General features: G+C 42.1%; 1 protein-coding gene across 2 annotated transcripts in view; it reads left to right on the top strand.

Moving 5' to 3' along the window:
* The first annotated feature begins 3,947 nt into the window (after positions 1-3,947).
* ATP7B (ATPase copper transporting beta) overlaps positions 3,948-20,373 on the top strand; it is a 44,326-nt gene continuing 27,900 nt past the window's right edge. The window contains exons 1-11 of one of the 2 annotated variants that reach the window (XM_065402973.1): positions 3,948-5,152; positions 8,378-8,562; positions 9,511-9,674; positions 10,087-10,248; positions 13,049-13,125; positions 13,507-13,681; positions 14,782-15,015; positions 15,348-15,439; positions 15,581-15,708; positions 17,674-17,828; positions 18,223-18,357. In XM_065402973.1, the coding sequence (XP_065259045.1) occupies positions 3,954-5,152; positions 8,378-8,562; positions 9,511-9,674; positions 10,087-10,248; positions 13,049-13,125; positions 13,507-13,681; positions 14,782-15,015; positions 15,348-15,439; positions 15,581-15,708; positions 17,674-17,828; positions 18,223-18,357 (2,706 nt within the window). In that variant the 5' untranslated portion in view covers positions 3,948-3,953. The remainder of the gene's footprint in view (positions 5,153-8,377; positions 8,563-9,510; positions 9,675-10,086; positions 10,249-13,048; positions 13,126-13,506; positions 13,682-14,781; positions 15,016-15,347; positions 15,440-15,580; positions 15,709-17,673; positions 17,829-18,222; positions 18,358-20,373) is intronic. The other variant, XM_065402964.1, reaches the window with a different exon arrangement.

Below are 20,373 nucleotides of genomic sequence, written 5' to 3'. Positions count from 1 at the left end.
CTGTAACCATATGGGAACCAATCCTGTCTGTGTTCTGTGCACATCTAAAATTCCTGCTGAATGACCCGCCCTGGGAGCAAGTTACCAGTGACCCAGGGCTGGGGTGGAAGGAGGGTGCAGGTGGAGGGGGCAGAGCCCAGGGCTGGGGCGGCAGGGTGTGTGTGTCGGGGGGAGCCCAGAGCTGGGGCAGCATGGGGTGTGGGGGAAGGGGGAGAGCCCAGGGCTGGGGTGGCAGGGGGTGCAGGTGTGTGTGGGGGGAGAGCCCAGGGCTGGGATGGCAGGGGGGTGTGGGGGGGGGGGAAGCCCAGGGATGGGGCGGCAGGGGGTGCAGGGGGGAGCCCAGGGCTGGGGTGGGGGCAGCCAAAATTTTTTTTTGCTTGGGGCAGCAAAAAACCTAGAGCTGGCCCTGACGGGTGGTAACCTAGTCACAGTTCTTACCTGTTTCCTGCAAATTGTTCACACCCAGCCTGCTTTTTCATATGACTCCTATAAACTGGAGCAAAGCTCTGGAAGATTGTGTCTCCCGGCCCTTTGTCTGTTGCACACCTTTTGCTCAAAGGACGTAGAACATACACACTCTGTAGTAGGTAAGTAACTGGAACATGATTTTCTCATAAGAATATTTAAATATACAAAGTGGGCTTTATACCTCTGTCACTGACTTTCTTGTTAGATGGGTGTGTGGGAATCCTCCTTAATGCCCATCTGCCTCACTTTATTTTTTATTCTATCACATCTTTGTAAAGAGAATAAAATCCTTGAGCCCTTAAGCAAGTGTTACATATTTTTGTAACCTTTCAACAAGACTCGTCAAAATGAAAATATGGGCATGTTTGATCCTGTATCTTAAGGACAGTACTGTACATAAGAGAGACTTATTTAACTTTCAGAAGGGATTCTTTTCCTTCTGTCATGTCACATGCCTATATTTTAGCTAACAGCTGGGGGGGGGGAACACAGTCATTTAAATTTAGCTTCTATTCTGAATTACTTTTTTGAAATGGGATTGGCAGCCACATACATGCCTGTGAACCTCCAATCACTTCCAGTTGCCCCTGGAAAGGATAGAATGGAAGTCTGAACTAAAACAGGATTTTTGTTGCGGAGAAAGGGAATGAGGATGGGGGTTGGGAAAATGAATTCTGTGTGTTAAACTTTTACCATTTTGGGCCTGACCCAGGCATCTGGATTCCCAAGTTATCTGCCCACGAGGCAAAATTACATGAATGGATTTGAAGTTCTGCTTCAGATGAACAAGGCACCCACTTATGTAAATAACTGGCTTAATTCTAATGTGAATGTTGTGATATTAAGGAAGGATATTAAGGACCAATCTTATTTAATCTTTTTATTACTGACTTTGGCACAAAAAGTGGGAGTGTGCTAATAAAGTTTGCGGATGACACAAAGTTGAAGGACCGGGATATCATACAAGAAGATCTGGATGACCTTGTAAACTGGAGTAATAGTAATAGGATGAAATTTAATAGTGAAAAGTGCAAGGTCATGCATTTAGGGATTAATAACAAGAATTTTAGTTATAAGCTCGGGACTCATCAGTTGGAAGTAACAGAGGAGGAGAAGGACCTCGGAGTATTGGTTGATCACAGGTTGACTATGAGCAGCCAATGTGATATGGCCATGAAAAAAGCTAATGAGGTCTTGGGATGCATCAGGTGAGGTATTTCCAGTAGAGATAAGGAGGTGTTAGTACCGTTATACAAGGCACTGGTGCGACCTCATCTGGAATAGTGTGTGCAGTTTTGGTCTCCCATGTTTAAGAAGGATGAATTCAAACTGGAACAGGTACAGAGAAGGGCTACTAGGATGATCCGAGGAATGGAAAACCTGTCTTATGAAAGGAGACTCAAAGAGCTTGGCTTGTTTAGCCTAGCCAAAAGAAGGCTGAGGGGAGATATGATTGCTCTCTATAAATATATCAGAGGGATAAATACCAGGGAGGGAGAGGCATTATTTAAGCTTAGTACCAATGTGGACACAAAAACAAATGGATATAAACTGGCCATCAGGAAGTTTAGACTTGAAATTAGACAAAGGTTTCTAACCATCAGAGGAGTGAAGTTCTGGAACAGCCTTCCAAGGGGAGCAGTGGGGGCAAAAGACATATCTGGCTTCAAGACTAAGCTTGATAAATTTATGGAGGGGATGGTATGATGGAATAGCCTAATTTTGGCAATTAATTGATCTTTGACTATTAGCAGTAAATATGCCCAATGGCCTGTGATGGGATGTTAGATGGGGTGGGATCTGAGTTACTACAGAAAATTCTTTCCTGGGTGTCTGGCTGGTGAGTCTTGCCCACATGCTCAGGGTTTAGCTGATCGCCATATTTGGGGTCGGGAAGGAATTTTCCTCCAGGGCAGATTGGCAGAGGCCCTGAGGGTTTTTCGCCTTCCTCTGCAGCGTGGGGCACGGGTCACTTGCTGGAGGATTCTCTGCACCTTGAAGTCTTTAAACCATGATTTGAGGACTTCAGTAGCTCAGACATAGGTTAGGGGTTTATTACAGGAGTGGGTGGGTGAGATTCTGTGGCCTGCGTTGTGCAGGAGGTCAGACTAGACGATCATAATGGTCCCTTCTGACCTTAAAGTCTATGACTCTATGATTTCTCCTGTGTAATAGAAACACAGGAATTGCCATACTGGTGCAGACCCAACATCCACCTAGTCCAGTAGCCTGTCTCTGACAGTGGCCAGTGCCAAATGCTTCAGAGGAAGGTGTAAGATCCCTGCATTAGGCAGATAGTCTGTCCCCTCACATTAGGTCTCATCATCCTGATTTCTAATAGAGATTATCTTAAACCCTGAAGCATGAGATTTAATATCTCTTCTACAAAAAATTTGTTACTAATTATGATCATTCTGGATGTTCTTGATATCCCTAAAAATGTCTAATCCCTTGTTGAACCATGCAAGTTCTTAGCTTCAAAAATTTCCTGTGGCAGTGAGTTCCACACTCTAATTATGCATTGTGTGAAAAAGTATTTTCTTTTATCAGGTTTGAATTTGAATTGAAAGCACCAAGCTACAGAACTATAGCACTAAAGGCCACCCAATCAGACTATGGCACTGAATTGTCCTCATTTTTAATTTTAGTTACAACAGACTGAAAATTAGTCCTGGATCAAACCAGTGGGCTGCCTAATCTAATATCCTATCTCTCATAATGGTCAGTACCAGATGCTTCAGAGGGAGGTGCAAAAAAACAAGTGGATAACTTGGAATAATCTGCACTAGGTGGAAATTTCTTCCTTACCCCTATCAGATTACGGTTTATCTGAAGCATGAATTTATATCCCTTCTGTGGAACAAAGAGGGTTGGTTTTTGTTTTGTTTTTTATCCTACTAATTAGAAGGACATTTGAGCTTGTACTGTTCTTCAGATATCATGTGGTTGGGCTTTTCTCCTCTACTCCTGTTCCAGACTCTAGAAGGAATTTTTCAAACTGTTTCTTGTGTTTCTTCAGTCTTGGTGAGCACTAGGGGTATGGCTGATTGAGACTCTCATAGGTTCAGAGGTCAAGTGATTCTTCAAAACATCCCTTTCTTGTAAATCATTGTGTGTGTGAAATAATACTGCAAGGAACAGAGCTGTAGTTTAGTGAAAGCATATGTTCAGTGGCCCTGGAGAGCTTTTATTTTAAATAAACATGCTAAGGGCTCATAGTTAACTTCACTTTTGCATCTGCTGAATATTTGAAAAATCTGTGCTAGATGCTCAGCCCCTCCTTAAATTATTGCTAGCATTTGATGTTTTAATTAACATTGCTATACATTTTCCTGGCATCCGTTAACTTAGCAGCACTTCCACCAGTGTAGAATGTTGCTGGTTTAGAACTCAGAAGTTACATCTAATTTATTTTGTTTATTTTTCTTGCACTTCAGGCTTTGTCTAAGTCTAGCTCCCCTGCTAGTTGTGTATGGGAACCAGTCATGAAGCAGAATTTTGCCTTTGACAACATCGGCTACGAGGGGAGCGCTGAAAATATGCCCTCTCTGCTTCCTCAAACGAGCACCGTCACAGTCAATATTTTGGGTATGACTTGCCAGTCTTGTGTGCAGTCGATAGAGGGCAGAATTTCTAAGGTGAAGGGCATTGTGAGCATCAAGATCTCCCTTGAGCAGAGCAATGCTGTAATAAAATATATACAGTCAGAAATAGGTCTCCAAGAGATTTGCCAGGAAATTGGAGAAATGGGCTTTGATGCCAACATTGCAGAAGGAAGAACTACAGCATCATCTGTAAGATCGACGTCCTTGGGAGAAGCACTAATGAAGCTGCGGGTAGAAGGTATGACATGCCAATCTTGTGTCAACATCATCGAAGGAAAGATTGGAAAACTACATGGTGTCCTGAGAATCAAAGTCTCCCTCAGTAACCAAGAAGCAGTCATTGCTTACCAGCCTTACATCATTCAACCTGAAGACCTCAAAAACCACATAGATAACCTGGGGTATGAAAGCACGATTAAGAGCAAGCTAGCCCCATTAAAGCTTGGTATGATTGATATAGAACGCTTGCAGACTACAAGCACAAAGAAAACTCCAGCCAGCCTGAACAATAGCAATGTGGAGCCAGTGGTGGGCAAAATGAATAGTACAACAACTATGACACTGGGAGTAGAAGGGATGCACTGCAAGTCTTGCGTCAAAAACATCGAAGGAAATATATCAGGTCTTCCAGGCGTACGCAGTATTAAAGTGTCATTGGAACATAAAAATGCTGTTGTGCAATTTAACCCAAACGTAATTACCCCAGTATCTTTGCAACAAGCCATTGAGGCCCTTCCACCTGGTAACTTTAAAGTATCCCTCCCTAATGGAGTGGAAGCAAATAACGGAGAGCTTTTATCAAAGGCAGCGTTTTCATCACCTCAGTTTCGTAGCACGTCCTCTGGGGATCAGCTGACAAGCACATCTGTACTTAGTATTGATGGAATGACCTGTGGATCCTGTGTACAGTCCATAGAAGGCACAATGTCCCAAAGGAAAGGGGTACAACATATATCAGTTTCGTTAGCTGAAAGGACTGGAACCATACGCTACAATTCAGCTGTAACTAATTCAGAAGAGCTAAGAGGTGCTATAGAAGACATGGGATTTGATGCTTCCATTCTTACAGGTACTTATATGTTTTCTATAATTAAGCTAGGAGAAAGTAAAAAAAAAAAATTACTTTTAAAATTGATTGATGGGTTGTGTGTGTGTGTGTGTGTGTGTGTGTGTATTTGGTTTTTTGTTTGTTTTGTTTTTAAGGCTAGAAGTGACCATTATTATCTGGCCTGCCCTGTATAATACAGGCCATAGAATTTCACCCTGAAAAATTATTTATTTCCACATTCAAGTGAGTGTGTTATTGGGCAAAAGAGTTGTTTTAAGCTACGGTATGCAGTTAAAAGTCTAACCAGTAATATAGTGGCTTTTAAATAGCAGAGAACCTGAGAAAACACATGAGCTTCACTCCACTGAAGCAGGTCTCCACTCTTCTCCCCTCCACCCACCAAGCTGGTGTGAGTATAAATAATATACACAGAGAACAAACACTTTAATAATAAAAGCAACTATTTCCCTAACTGGAACTACTGCCTGGTATCTCAAGGCACGTCCACACTGCAGCTGGAGGTATGATTAGTAGCTGGTGTAGATGTACTTGCGCTAGCTGTACTCTAGCTAGCTTGCTAAAAATAGAAGTGAAGACATAGGCTGCGCCAGCCAGCTAGAGTAAAGTCAGCGCATACATGTCTATATAAGCTGCAGGTCACACTCTCAGCTGCAGTGCAGATGTATCCTTAGTAGATCTTCTGTACCTCACCTGTAGAATGGTTATGCCAAGGGCCTAATCCTGCTTCCAGTGACTCAATGTCAAAACTCCTATTGACTTCCGTGTCAAGGGCGCTGGAACAATTATTATAGTGGGGGTGCTGAGAGCCATTAAATCAAATTGTAAACCCTGTATATAATGGAATCCACTTCAATCCAGGGGGTGCAGCTTCCCCCCCGCGCCCCTAGTTCCAGCACCTATGTTCAATGGGAGAAGTATAATGTATAAATGTATAAAACAAGTGCACTGTGTTGAGCACATGAGTTTAATGGTTAAGATGTTGCTATAGTGCATAATCTCATTTACTTGGTGAATTTCAAAAGCAAGAATAATAGTAGTGAAAAGCTATTGCTTTACTCAGCATATAATTTTGACAGGTTTCCACACCCCTTTTTGCTTTGTCCCATTCCTAGGTCTTATTTTTAGTACATTGTTTATTCAGCTTTGTTTAGCAAATGAACAGATATACCAATACTTTGGTAATTCTTGGTCATCTCTGAAAGGTGACTATGCCTTTTAGTATGTAACGAGCTCTATAGCTATAGCTTCTCTCTCTTTATCTTTTCCCACAGACACAGCACCAACATCCACCCTCCTTTTCTCGTTCTGAAAACAATTACGCATACATTCAAAGCAAATTGTATACTATTTTATAGATAAACTACCTTAAGAATATATTCAGTTTATTTTTGCTGTGTAGATAAGGCTCTTACACATGCGTTATACTGGTTTTTCAGCATTATTCTATACAATATACACAGAGCCTAAATTAAAAGAAATCTAATGGTATAAAATTGGTTAATATACCCAACTATGAGACAAAATGCAGGCTAGTTTAAACTATTTTATGTAAAAAGAATTGATAACACTTTTTACTACTTTTTCCACAAACTCTGCCCTTTTTGTTAAGGTCATCCTGCTCTTTCAGAATTTAATGTATGGAATTAGATTTAACAACTGATTAAACTTTGATTTAATAAATAAAATAAAACCAGGAATGGGGTATTAGGGAAAACTGTGTTTTAGTATTTGAGGGGCAGTAGATAGTATATATTTTAAGACCATTTTGTTTGTAATTTAAATGATTTTAGCTATAAATATTTTGCATTATTAACTTGTGACTCGTTTAGCAAAATAAAAAAAGCTAAAAATCACAAAATAACCCAGACTTTTAAAGGTAACATGAACAGAGCGTGAGGATAAGAAAGTTGGTCTGGATTTTTACGATATTTTAACAAACTGGCTGGGTGGGGGTAGGGGAGAGCTTAAGCTTATAGCAGATTTATTATTCATTTCCACCTAGACTTTTTTGTTACCTTTGATTTAAGGTTGCTAGGCTGAAAATCCACATCAACACAACCTGTAAAAAGCAGGGAAATAAGCTGTAAAGTCATTCAGCACTCTGTCTACGCTCCATCCATCAGTTCCTCTTCCCAATCGCAGCTCACCCCCCACAGCCCAACATATCTCCGCCCTCCTCCCCAGTACCCATTGGGCCGCCTGCAAGCCTCCACCCTCTTGCTTCCATCAGCCCAGAGGGCCTGAACTATTTTTTCCCCATTGCAACCCCAGGATAGGGGCCCCCACTCTTTCCACCTCACTTCCACCATGTTCTCCCACTTACAGCTGAGTGTAAGACAGTGGCAAAAAATAGCCAGTTAGAAGGTGACATCAATAGTTCAAGCATCTAAGATTGTCTGTGGGTAGATCTTGATGTGGGTGCAGAGGCCTCTCAGACCCAGATAAATGGGGCAGCTCCTTCAGCAGCTCCCTGTCTTAGTGTAGAGAACTGGTCTATGGATCTGGCTGGGGATTCTCCATCTGGGTATTCTACAGAGGTGGCCTACTCAGTGCCCTACAAGGGGAGGAATTGATCCCACTGGGCCTGATCCTGACGGATGCTAAGTATTGACAATATCCTTGACAAAAGTGTGACTTGTGAGTGCTCAGTACCTCTCAGGATCAAGTACACCAGTGTACACCAGTGCTCGCTGCTCAATTTATGGAGCAGCATTTGGATTACCTGCTGAGAAATGCTCTCGTGTTCTAATCCTGGTTAGAGATCAGGTGCTGAGCTGGAGTCCTGAAGGAAAGGAGATGAGGACAATATGAACATGTAACTGGGCTTCATTCTCTAATGCTTTAACTGCCGTGAAGTCACCCTCAGGGTAGATATTAATATCAACAGACAGATAGAAGAGGATCATTCGTTGATTGAAGGTGGATTGCCACTAAATAAAGCAAAATGGTCATGCAGTGTTGGTAATCTGCCCAAAAGTAACAAGTTACTTGTGGCTAAGGAAGCCAAGATCACAGGGTAGTTAGTCACCCTGTCATTTGAAAAACCTTGGATGTTTCTGTTGTTAAATGTGTTTCCAGTTTGCTGCTTTGAAACATTTTATCATAGTCTGTTAACCCATGTTAATTCTGTTTATGGTGTGTTTATTCAAGATACCACCACTTGGAAATATATGGATCAACCTCTTTTCAGGGACGCTGCGATTCAGCCTAATGCTTGGGAGTCAGCTTCCCAGAGAACAGAAAATGTTTCTGAATCGTCTCATCAAGGCTACATGTCTGATGTCCAGCCAAAGAATTCTTACCTCAGTAGTCCAAAGCCACCCAATGTAGCGACAACAGAAAAGTGCTTTATGCAGATCACAGGCATGACCTGCGCATCATGTGTGTCAAACATTGAAAGAAATCTGCAAAAAGAAGACGGTGAGATGTCTAACATTCCTAGAGAGGGTCTGTAAAGTACTTTGGGATCTTCTGGATATGAAGGATACTGCATTCTGTCAATAATAATTAATACCTAGCTCTTACATAGCAATTTACATCGGTAGATCTCAAAGCACTTTACACAGGTCAGTATCATCCCCACTTTACAGATGGGGAAACTGAGGCAGTAGGCGGGAAGTGACTTGCCCAAGGTCACCCAGCAGGGCAGTGGCAGAGCCAGGAATTGAACCCAGGTCTCCTGAGCCCCAGTCCAGAGCTCTGTCTCCTAAAGCTCTTTGTTGTTATACACGTTAAAATGTGTTCTTGAGGGTAGGTGTAATTAATATTCTTATTTACTTAATTATGTACTCATGTTGATACTAGCCACGCTACTACACCTCTACCCTGATATAACGCTGTCCTTGGGAGCCAAAAAATCTTACTGCATTATAGGTGAAACCGCGTTACATTGAACTTGCTTTGATCCGCCGGAGTGCGCAGCCCCGCCCACCCGGAGCACTGCTTTACCGCGTTATATCCGGATTCGTGTTATATTGGGTCGCTTTATATCGGGGTAGAGGTGTATATTCAATCCGTCAGTGACTATACCAGTTGGGGGATATACGGGATAGTAGGGATAGCTGGTGGGTAGACCCATAGTAAGACATAGCGCCTGCCCCAAAGAGCTTCCAATCCGATTCTCATATTCTTCAAATGCTAATAGGAATTGAATGAATAAATTAAAGGGAAGAATCTGTATCTTGAGAAATGGAAGCTTTTGTCCTATTTTGTCAAAACGCTCATGGCATAACACTAGAGTGGGGAGAGTGATTAAAGCCATTAAATGTCCAAGCATTATATGACTGGTGTGCCCCTTGATTATCAGTTGCATTATGTGTTCTCAAAGGAGGTACAGTATCTAATATAACCCAATTGCTCCCATTGCAGGCATCGTTTCAGTGCTAGTAGCACTGATGGCAGGAAAAGCGGAGATAAAATACAAGCCAGAGAGCATTCAGCCTCTTGAAATAGTACAGCTGATCCAAAACTTGGGCTTCAATGCTACAGTCATAGAAGATCATACTGCTACAGATGGCAATGCAGAGCTTATTGTGAGTATCATGATAGGAACGTAAGGATTTTGTGGTACGTGTACAAGTTTGACAGGAATGTGTCTTTGCAAATGAATCTATTTTAGTGGGTTGTGGTTTTGAACAGCGGTGGTGCTGGATGCTGCTGCTGCTGCTTTTCTTAACTACTCAAGAAAAAAATTATTCAAAAGGAGCAAAAATGTTTCTACTGGGTAAAGAGAGATGAACAGCTACCCAAGTGCACAGAGAAGGCTTTCTTGGCAGGAAAACACTGCACTCCTCATGAATCCAGTGAAAACCTTTTTTTTATCAGTTTCACAAGCAGTGCAGACTTTTTTCATAATTTTGAAAAGCCCCAAACAAGGGGCAGTGGTGAGAGAGATTGCTCTCAACTGTAGAGATCACTAACTGTATTTACAATTCCGTTCTTCAGATTACGGGGATGACTTGTGCTTCCTGTGTTCACAATATTGAATCCAAACTAACCAGAACTAATGGCATCTTCTATGCCTCGGTAGCGCTTGCTACCAGCAAAGCTCACATCCAGTTTGATCCTGAAATCATTGGACCTCGAGATATTATACAAATTATTGAGGTAAGTTTTTAAAACAAACTAATAATAAATATAAGGTGATGTTAAAACAAATGGAAGTGACTAAAAGTGCTGAGAGGCTCACTGACCTTTGCAGCTTTAGATAAAGTACACTTAACATATGTGACAAAGCCAATAGTGTATGGTCAATGGAGGCTACATACTTCAAAGGGTAGCCTCCAGAGACATTAACCATTTCAGTGCTTTTTAAAAGTATCAATACCTGGTAAAAATGTGATGTACCCGTCCGTTACTGCTCAGTGTACTGCACCAGGTGCTTCTCTGAACTGCAGATAGTCCAATGGAATGTTACCTCAGATTGCTCTCTACTGCCACCTAGAGACTCTAAGAGCAGCTATGCAGCAGAAAGGCACTAAACCCAGGTAAATACCACTTTGAAAACGTACAGTAGAACCTCAGAGTCACAAACAGCAGAGTTATGAACTAACTGGTCAACCACACGTCTCTTTTGGAACCGGAAGTTCGCAATCAGGCAGCAGCAGAGACAAAAAAAAAAAAAGGGGGGGGGGGAATACATTACAGTACTGTGTTAAATGTAAACTACTAAAAAAATAAAGGGACAGTTTAAAAAAGAAACTTTGACAAGGTAAGGAAACTGTTTCTGTGTTTGTTTCATTTAAATTAAGACGGCTAAAAGCAGCATTTTTCTTCTGCATAGTAAAGTTTTAAAGCTGTATTAAGTCAATGTTCAGTTGTAAACTTTTGAAAGAACCACCGTAACGTTTTGTTCAGTTCTGAACATTTCAGAGTTACGAACTGCAGTGGGGCTCCTGGGGTGCATCCTGGACTGTGGGACCGCTGAGCCCTCTGTCCCACCAATCTGGGGTGTCCCTCTCACACTGTGATGCTGTGTCTGACAGGCACTGCACTTACACAGACATCCACAGGCAGGGACACACCCAACTGAGTTACATGAATGATCTCCCAGCCACTCATGAACCATCAACAGGGAGGCTCCAGCCAGTTCCCCCCAGCTCCCCAGCGTTGCACCCCAGAACCATACTGTCTTGCCCTGGTCAGAAGCCTGGCCAGTGTAAGTTCATTACCCAGTTTGCCTCTTCCTTGATGTGGAGAGGACACACACTAGCCTTTGTAAACTGAGCTGAGATTTCCTAAGCACTTCAACCAGTTTGAGATAAAATATAAAACAGATTTATTAACTACCGAAAGATAGATTTTAAGTGATTATAAGTAGCAAACATAGAGATCAAAGTTGGTTACTTAAGAAATAAAAATAAATTCGCAGTCTGAGTTCTACAAACTAAACAGGGTTTGAATCAAGCAGTGTCTCACCCTGACAGATGGTACAAACAGGTCACAGATCCTCAATACACAGGCTGGGACTCTTTCCCGGCCAGGGACCACCCTCCCCAGTTCAAAGTCTTTTTCCTCCAGATGTGTTTCCAGATGTTGAGTTGTGGAGGGAGCGAGGCCAAATAATGATGTCACTCCCCCTCTTTTATAGTTTCTTCCAACTTGCTAGAAAGATCTTTGCTGTGAGGAGGGTTAGTCCACCCCCATGGCATATGTGCCTCCTCCAGGAAATCTCTAGGATAGCAGATTCTTTTCTTGATGGATGTTGATGAGCCATTAATGCTGTCTGGCTACTCTATTGTTGTACCTGAAAGGTTGGTTGTGGGTGTTCCCAACCTCACAACATATTTCAGTAACACATACAGCAATACTTCATAACCTCACATATAATGATAGCACATACCATCCAATGGGATATTAATGTTCAACAGATCAATACTTTTAAAATGATACCTCACAAGGCATACTTTGTACAAAACATATCATAATTATATGATGGTGGTTAATATGGGGATTCCAGGGTGCTGCTTTGAGGTACAGAGTGTCACACGAACAACCTCCATTCCTGAGGTGTTTGTAACTCTGAGGTTCTATTGTACCTCAATTTTAATTGGAATTGACTCCCATGGTTGTTCAGAACAATCAGTGAGACGCACAATAGATGTTCAAAGCAGCCTCTTAAAAGCAAAACACCTTGTAATATGCTTCTAAACAGAGGTTCCCAAACTTGTCTTGCGGTTTGTTCAAGGTAAGCCCCTGGCAGGCCACGAGATGCTTTGTTTACCCAAGCGTCCACAGGTACGGCTGCTCGCAGCTCCCAGTGGCTGCGGTTCGCCGTTCCCAGCCAATGGGAGCTGCGGGAAGCGGTGTGGGCCGGGCCACCGCTTCCCGCAGCTCCCATTGGCCAGGAACAGCGAACCATGGCCACTGGGAACTGCGAGCAGCCATACCTGCGAACTCCCAGATAAACAAAGTGTTTCGTGGCCCGCCAGGGGCTTTTTTTTTTTTTGGTCTCTGCTGCTACCTGATTGTGTATTTCCAATTCCAAATGAGGTGTGTGGTTGACTGGTAGTTTGTAACTCTGGTGTTCGTAACTGAGGTTCTACTGTATTTTTAAACGTTTCCTCGGTGAAATTTGAGGGGGAATATCAGTCCTTCAAAATCCCAGCTGCGCCCACCGTTAAACCCAGGATGTTTGATTTGTTATGACTGTGGATATGTGTAATGATAGAGGTACCTTACCATCTATGTTTTGTCTTCTACTCCATCATCATCGGCATTATCTCAACTCCTCTCACTTTGACAGGCACTATAAATAAATAAAAAGGAGGCATTCACCAAAGCGCGCAACAGTTCCCTGTTCTGACATTTCTGATCTTAAATGTATCCTTTTAGATGAAGTTTTCATCTGTTGTACTTAATAAATCTCAATTAACCAAACTCTTTTGTCTTGTTTTTTAATAAAAAGGGAATTGGTTTTCATGCTTCCTTGGCCAAGAGAGACCCTAATGCTCATAACTTGGATCACAAAAAGGAAATAAAACAGTAAGTATGACTGTCACAAAGAGAGGGCCTCTACAAGTGTGACAGTAATCTGCACACCAGTAAATCTGGTTTATGCTTGTGCAAGGCATATTTAATATGCACGTACTTAGTCATTTGCTGTTCAGTTCAATTACTCTTATACCCATTTGGATTACCTTTCAGTTTTTACTTGTAGAGAGTTGTGTATCTGAAACATGCAGGTGGCAAAGAAACTTCTTCAGCCAAAGTGTTTAATCACTTAAAGAAGTAATGACTTGGAGCCAGTTCTTCCGAGGGCTGAATTCGCTCGGCTTAGCCAGGGAGCCGTACATGTGCAGTATTTGGCCCAAGTAGTACCAAAGTGTACTCTAATACCATGGATTCACTACTTCTACTTTTCAGATGGAGGAAATCTTTCTTGTGCAGCCTAGTGTTTGGAATCCCCGTCTTAATCTTAATGATTTATATGCTAATACCTGATGGCCAACAGCACGGCACTATGGTGCTGGAACAAAATCTAATTCCTGGATTATCTATTTTAAATCTTCTCTTCTTTGTCTTGTGCACTTTGGTTCAGGTATGTAAACAGTATTTCTTGGGTATTTTCTTTCCTTTCAATGTCCTCTACATAATCTGATTTAATAAAAAAAATTAGACTGGAAAGCCTTATTGGATTGCATCTATCCCCCTGTAAATTCAGGATATATAGGATAAAGTGGCCCTATTAAACTGGTATTGATAATTATAATGTATTGTGCAAGTGTGATTTTATATATATGTATAAAGTGAGTCAGTGACCAAATCAAGAGTTGAACTCAGAACCTTAACTCTTCTAGCATAATGTTCAGCCCAGCATGGCACCCCTTTATTTTTTCTCTTCACCTGTCGTGTCATGCCTGGTTAGATTGAACTCTTTGGGGAGAGGGCTGAACATTATGCTAGAAGAGTTAAGGTCCTGAGTTCAACTCTTGATTTGGTCACTGATTCACTGTGTGACCTGGGGCAAGTCACTTAATCTTTATGCCACAATTGTCCCCTGCGCTGTAATAAAGGGATAATAATACTGACCTACTAACCTCACAGGATTGTTGAGACTGCAGCAGTTAATGTGAAAGGATAAAGGAGGGATGTGTACAACACAGAGCAGTGAGAGGGTGAAAGGAGCACAGAGGGGTGGGGATCGAGAAGTGAAAAGGGGGTAAGATAAAAGAGTGAGACTGAAGTGATGGGTGGGTGGGGTAGCCGTGAACTTCCGTCACTTTTTTCCTGCTGCATTCCTGTTCTTTTGCAATGAGGCTTTAAAAGCATTTCCTCACAGTCCTGCTATGACATGACTACATTTAACCATTTAGAACAATTCTATTTAATGGACCTAATTCTCTTTTACACACACTGGTGTAAATCAGGAGTAACTCCATTATTTTTCGTTTGTCATAGACAGGGGACCCCATTGTGTGAAGTGTTGCACAAAGAGAACAAAGACAGTCTCTGTCCCCAAGGGTTTACATTATAAGACAATTCCATTGACGTTAGACCATGGTTAAACCAGTGTGAGCTAAGAATCAGGCTCATTAACGTCAGCCTCGCTATTTACAGCTCTTTGCTATAATCTGTGCTGTATATGCCCTGCTTTCACTGCTGTGATTAATAGGCATTTGTATATACTTTCACTGACAGTTCCTCGGTGGATGGTACTTTTATGTCCAAGCCTACAAATCACTGAAGCACAAAACAGCCAATATGGATGTACTGATTGTGCTGGCCACAACTATTGCTTATATATACTCTTGTGTGATCTTGGTGGTGGCTATAGCCGAAAAGGCAGAGGAAAGCCCCGTCACGTTCTTTGATACACCACCCATGTTATTCGTATTCATTTCTCTTGGGAGATGGTTGGAACACATAGCAAAGGTAACCAGTCTACACGTTAAGCACTTATGTACAGTAATGGTGAAAATAATATGGCATCTCTATGAACAGAAACTGCTTACATGTATTTTGATAGGAGCGTTTCTGGCGTGCAGTGTGGTGTACGCTGCAGTTTGATGAGAGCCTGGTGGGTTGCTATGTTAACTGCACACACAGGATCATAGAAATGTGGGTCTGGAAGGGATCTTGAGAGGTCATCAAATCCAGCCCTCTGTGCATGTCTACTTAAAATGTGAGACACATGATGGGTTAGGGAATATCTTTTATTGGACCAACTTCTCAAGCATTTATCTTTATTTATGTTGTTTTCATAGAGTAAAACATCAGAAGCACTTGCTAAACTAATGTCTCTCCAAGCTACTGAAGCTACCATAGTGACTCTTGGACCTGACCACTCCGTCATCAGGTATATATTATTCACCCAAAGCCCTTCAGCCTGCTGGGATGGGCTGACTAGATCTGATGCATTTAATGGTAAAAGCATTTTTGTTCCTATTAACGGGATGGATCATATTGTTCATCTCTCATAACTGGGTGCTTCTTACAGGGAGGAGCAGGTGGCTGTTGAACTGGTTCAGCGGGGTGACATTGTAAAAGTTGTCCCTGGTGGGAAGTTCCCAGTTGATGGAAAAGTCATTGAAGGCAGCTCTATGGCAGATGAATCTCTCATTACTGGTAATTTTCTTTATGCTTAGCAAAGCTAGCTGGCTGCTGGATCTCCTTCTTAAACTGTTCACACTTGTTCCCCATATTCATTCTCCTCTTCATCCACTCCTCTTAGCTTTGGGAAAGTTCTGATATAGATTCAGACTACTTTATGGGACTGGCCTTTATACCAGGCTGATTCAAACCCTGATATCTGGTTACATCGGACTTTGGGGAAGACTGGATCTGTCCAATTCTGACCATCATGACTTCTGTTGATCAGCTAATAGCAGTGTTGCGTGGACTTCAGGACTGAGGGGCTTTAAGCACGGTTGTCTTAGTTCTAAAAGGTTCAGGGGACCAGGGGGGAGTTTTCTCTGGAACATATTTGCCAAAATGTGTATTTTTAAAACTAACTAATAAAGTGTGAATAGACAACAGCTCAAATCCATCAGGAAGTGAATGCGTGGACTCGAGAAGGACAACCCCAAGCATTCATCAAGGGAGCAGGATAGAAGGATAGCATTATTGCCTAACATTTGTTATGCTCACCAGAATTTTTTCTACTTCATGAAGTTTCCTCATGGGAAACTGATGTTGAGACAGACACATAGATATATTATTTTTTAACCTGGTTCCTGCCATTATACATTCTTTAAAAGAACTATAAACCTTAACACTTCATTTGCTTACTTGGTTTGGGTTTGATTTGATTTTGGAGGGTGGGTGGAATTTTCTCATTTTGAGAACCATTCACATCACTAACCCCATGTGGAGAAAAAAATATGACAAAGGAAATACAAATTGTGACAAGCACTAGTACACTAGGAGCTAGTGTGAGCATGGGAACTTTGCAAAGGTGGCAGTTTCTCTAGTCTCTGGAAGGGAGGGGGCTAGACCACTTGCTCTCTGACATAGATGCCAAAAAGATTTCTCCTAAGATGTCTGCATGTATTGAGCCAATTTGTCCCTGGTGTTTGCGGGGGTGCACAGAAGAGAGGGAGTGAAAGACGAAAGAGCCTTCCCTTTTCCCCCCGTGTGTATTTTGTACAAGGGCCAGGAAGAGTCTCAGGCTCTGTGCTTAGAGGAGTATGGCTAAAGAGGATTCTCCTTTAACTCACTTTAATGCAATTTTGGAACATGAAAATTTGAATTCCCTCCCCACTAATCTCATGATGTTCTAAGTGGCCAAGCAGTGCAGCATAGTGATGTCCTAGGTGGTCATGGACTTGTTACGGTATTGTTCCACCTCGTTCCAACCATCTGCTGGGCCTGAGCAGACTGACTAGTAATGTGATAAATGGTGAATTCTCTGGCTGAGGTGCATAATTAAAAAACAACAGTACTAGTCTAGCTCATTTGTCTCAAGGTTGCAACTGAGGCACCTTGAACTAACTGATTCTGATCTTTATGAGTGGCTGGGATCAGAGGTAATTCGGATATGCTGGGACACATCCATTCAAGGCTTTAAAAATAAACAATAGGCAGAGCCGGCGCTAGGCATAAGCAGACTAAGCAACTGCTTAGGGCCCCCGAGCAGCTCAAGGGGGCTCCCTATTAATTATTAGCATGTGTTGGGTGGGGGGAGAAATATTCCTGATTAGGACCCCCAATGGGCTAGCACTGGAATCAATAACCTTCAGAATCAATAACTGCTAGCCAAACAGCCTGTAGGTTCTGCCGTGCTGTCTGATCCAAAACCTGTTGGAGTGAATGGAATGACCTCTGTGGGCTCCGGATCAGGCCTCTGGAGGGGAGCGAGTGACAAAGTGAGCAAGAAAGAGTCAGTGGATGGTTGCTGAGGATCCTGCTGTGAAAATGAACATGGGAAAACATTTTCCTGAAAAGTGACACAGCCTTTTAAAAAAATCAGTCTTTCAAATTATGGTTCAAAACTGAATTATTATCTAGCATGTAGCAGGCTATCTATCTTTATGTACCTGTGCTCCCAGACTACTTAGGTAGTTGTCCTGACCTATTGCTGTTTTGTTCTAGGGGAAGCCATGCCAGTCACTAAAAAACCTGGGAGCACAGTGATTGCAGGTTCTATAAATGCACATGGCTCAGTTCTTGTTAATGCAACTCACGTTGGGTCTGACACCACCCTGGCACAAATTGTGAAATTGGTAGAAGAAGCTCAGATGTCAAAGGTAAAAATAAAAATACTTCACTTTTGTATATAAATCAGCAAGGCTTTTGCTCTTGTGATACACCTCTACCTCGATATAACGCTGTCCTCGGGAGCCAAAAAATCTTACCGCGTTATAGGTGAAACCATGTTATATTGAACTTGCTTTGATCCACCAGAGTGCGCAGCCCCACCCCCCCGGAGCAGTGCTTTACCGCGTTATATCTGAATTTGTGTTATATCGGGTCGCGTTATATCGGGGTAGAGGTGTATTTGTTTTGGAATAATCAAGAAACAGACTTAAAAAGAACAACTCAGTTATGGAATAAGGGTTGGTAGATGTTATCATGTCCACTCTGTGCTTATATTTGTTGTTTTAGTCATAAAACAAGTATCTTTGTGTTTTATTTTTGTAGGCACCCATCCAGCAATTGGCTGATAAGTTTAGTGGATATTTTGTTCCATTTATCATCATCATTTCAACAGTGACATTGCTAGTGTGGATCACAATTGGCTTTATAAACTTTGATGTTGTTCAGAAATACTTCCCTGTAAGTAGTGCCGTTGGTCCCAATATTTGCTCTCAACAGCCCAATGTTAGTAATGTAGCTTTTGTACTTTCCAAAGGTCTGATCCTGCCAGATGCCAAGCACCCTCAGCTCTCAAATGTGTTAGGTTTCTGTGTAGAATATACTAAATGTGTTTATGTAGTTAATTTTTGGCCAGCTTCAACAGAGTTGTCAGTCCATCTTCATCTCTGCATGTGATTCTGACAAAAAATGAAATCAATGGAGATATACCAGGATGAATATGGTCCAGTGGTCTGCGCTGCTGCTGATCGTGGATCTGGTCTTTAGAAAGATGAATGGCATATTGATTACATTTAAGACGTGTAAACTGTACTGCCAGGCTCATAGATTGAGGAAGGCTGTGCATCCCAGAGATGGCATATTCATCCTCGCGGGTGGAGGGGAAAACACAACAGGTTGTATTATTACCTGGGAACAAATCTGCATAGCAGCACTTTTGCATTTGCAATGCTTATTACTCCAAATGGTAAATCTCCACAGGAGTGGGGTATAAGCAAAATTTTGGGGGCCCATGTGGGGATGGAAGAAGTTTGGGGGCGTAACAGGTGAGAGGTGTAATGCCAATGGATCTATCACTATGTGGATCCACTGGCTATAGCTCACTGTGGAACAGGTCTTCTACTTCTCCTGGTGGAGGATCCCTTCTCACCCAGCCCCAGTGGGATCCCAGCATAGAGTCATAGAAATGTAAGGCTGGAAGGGACCTTGAGAAGTCATCAAGTCCAGCCACATGTGCTGAGGCAGGATCAAGAAAACCTAAACCATCCCTGACAGGTGTTTGTCCAACTTGTTTTTAAAAGTTTCCAGTGATGAGGACTCCATGACCTCCCCTGGAATCCTATTCCAGAGCTTAATTACCCTTATAGTTAGAAAGCTTTTCCTAATATCTAACCTAAATCTCCTTTGCTGCAGATTAAGCCCATTGCTTCTTGTCCTGCCTTCAGTGGACATGGAGAACAACTAATCACTGTCCTCTTTATAACAGTCCTTAATATATTGGAAGACTGTTATCAGGTCCCCCCTCAGTCTTCTTTTCTCAAGACTAAGCATGGCCAGTTTTTTTAACCTTTCCTCATAGGTCAGGTTTTCTAAACCTTTTCTCATTTGTGCTGCTCTCTGCTAGACTTATTCCAATTTGTCCACATCTTTCCTAAAGTGTGATGCCCAGAATTGGACACAGTTCTCCAGCTGGGGCCGCACCAGTGCCAAGTAGAGCAGGACAGTTACCACCTGTGTCTTACATACAATACTCCTGTTAATAGACCCCCAGAATCATATTAGCCTTTTTTGCAGCTGCATCACATTGATGACTCATTCAGTTTGTGGTCCACTATAATCTCCCAGATCCTTTTCAGCAGTGCTACCACCTAGACAGTTATTCTCCATTTTGTAATTGTGCATTTGATTTTTCCTTCCTAAGTGAAGTACTTTGCACTGAATTTCATCTTGTTGAATTCAGACCAATGCTCCAATTTGTCAAGGTCATTTTAAATTTTAAACCTGTCCTCCACAGTGCTTGCAACTCCTCCCATCTTTGTGTCATCTGCAGATTTTATAAGCATATACTCCATTATCCAAGTCATTAATGGAAAATATTGAATAGTACCGGACCTAAGACTGACTCCTGTGAGGCCCCACTAGATACAACCTCCCAATTTGACAGCAAACCATTGATAACTACTCTTTGAGTACAGGTTTCAGAGTGGTAGCCGTGTTAGTATGTATCAGCAAAAAGAACGAGGAGTACTTTTGACACCTTAGAGACTAATAAATTTATTTGGGCATAAGCTTTCGTGGGCTAAAACCCACTTCATCGGATTCATAGGAAGATATATATACACACAGAGAACATGAAAAAATGGGTGTTGCCATACCAACTCTAATGAGACTAATCAATTAAGGTGGGCTATTATCAGCTGGAGAAAAAGAATTTTTGTAGTGATAATCAGGATGGCCCATTTCAAACAGTTGACAAGA

The sequence above is a fragment of the Emys orbicularis genome, chromosome 1 (assembly GCF_028017835.1).
Source record: "Emys orbicularis isolate rEmyOrb1 chromosome 1, rEmyOrb1.hap1, whole genome shotgun sequence".
Lineage (NCBI taxonomy): Eukaryota > Metazoa > Chordata > Testudines > Emydidae > Emys > Emys orbicularis.
The sequence above is the reverse complement of the archived record's forward strand: the minus strand, read 5'-3'. Positions and strand labels throughout refer to the sequence as shown.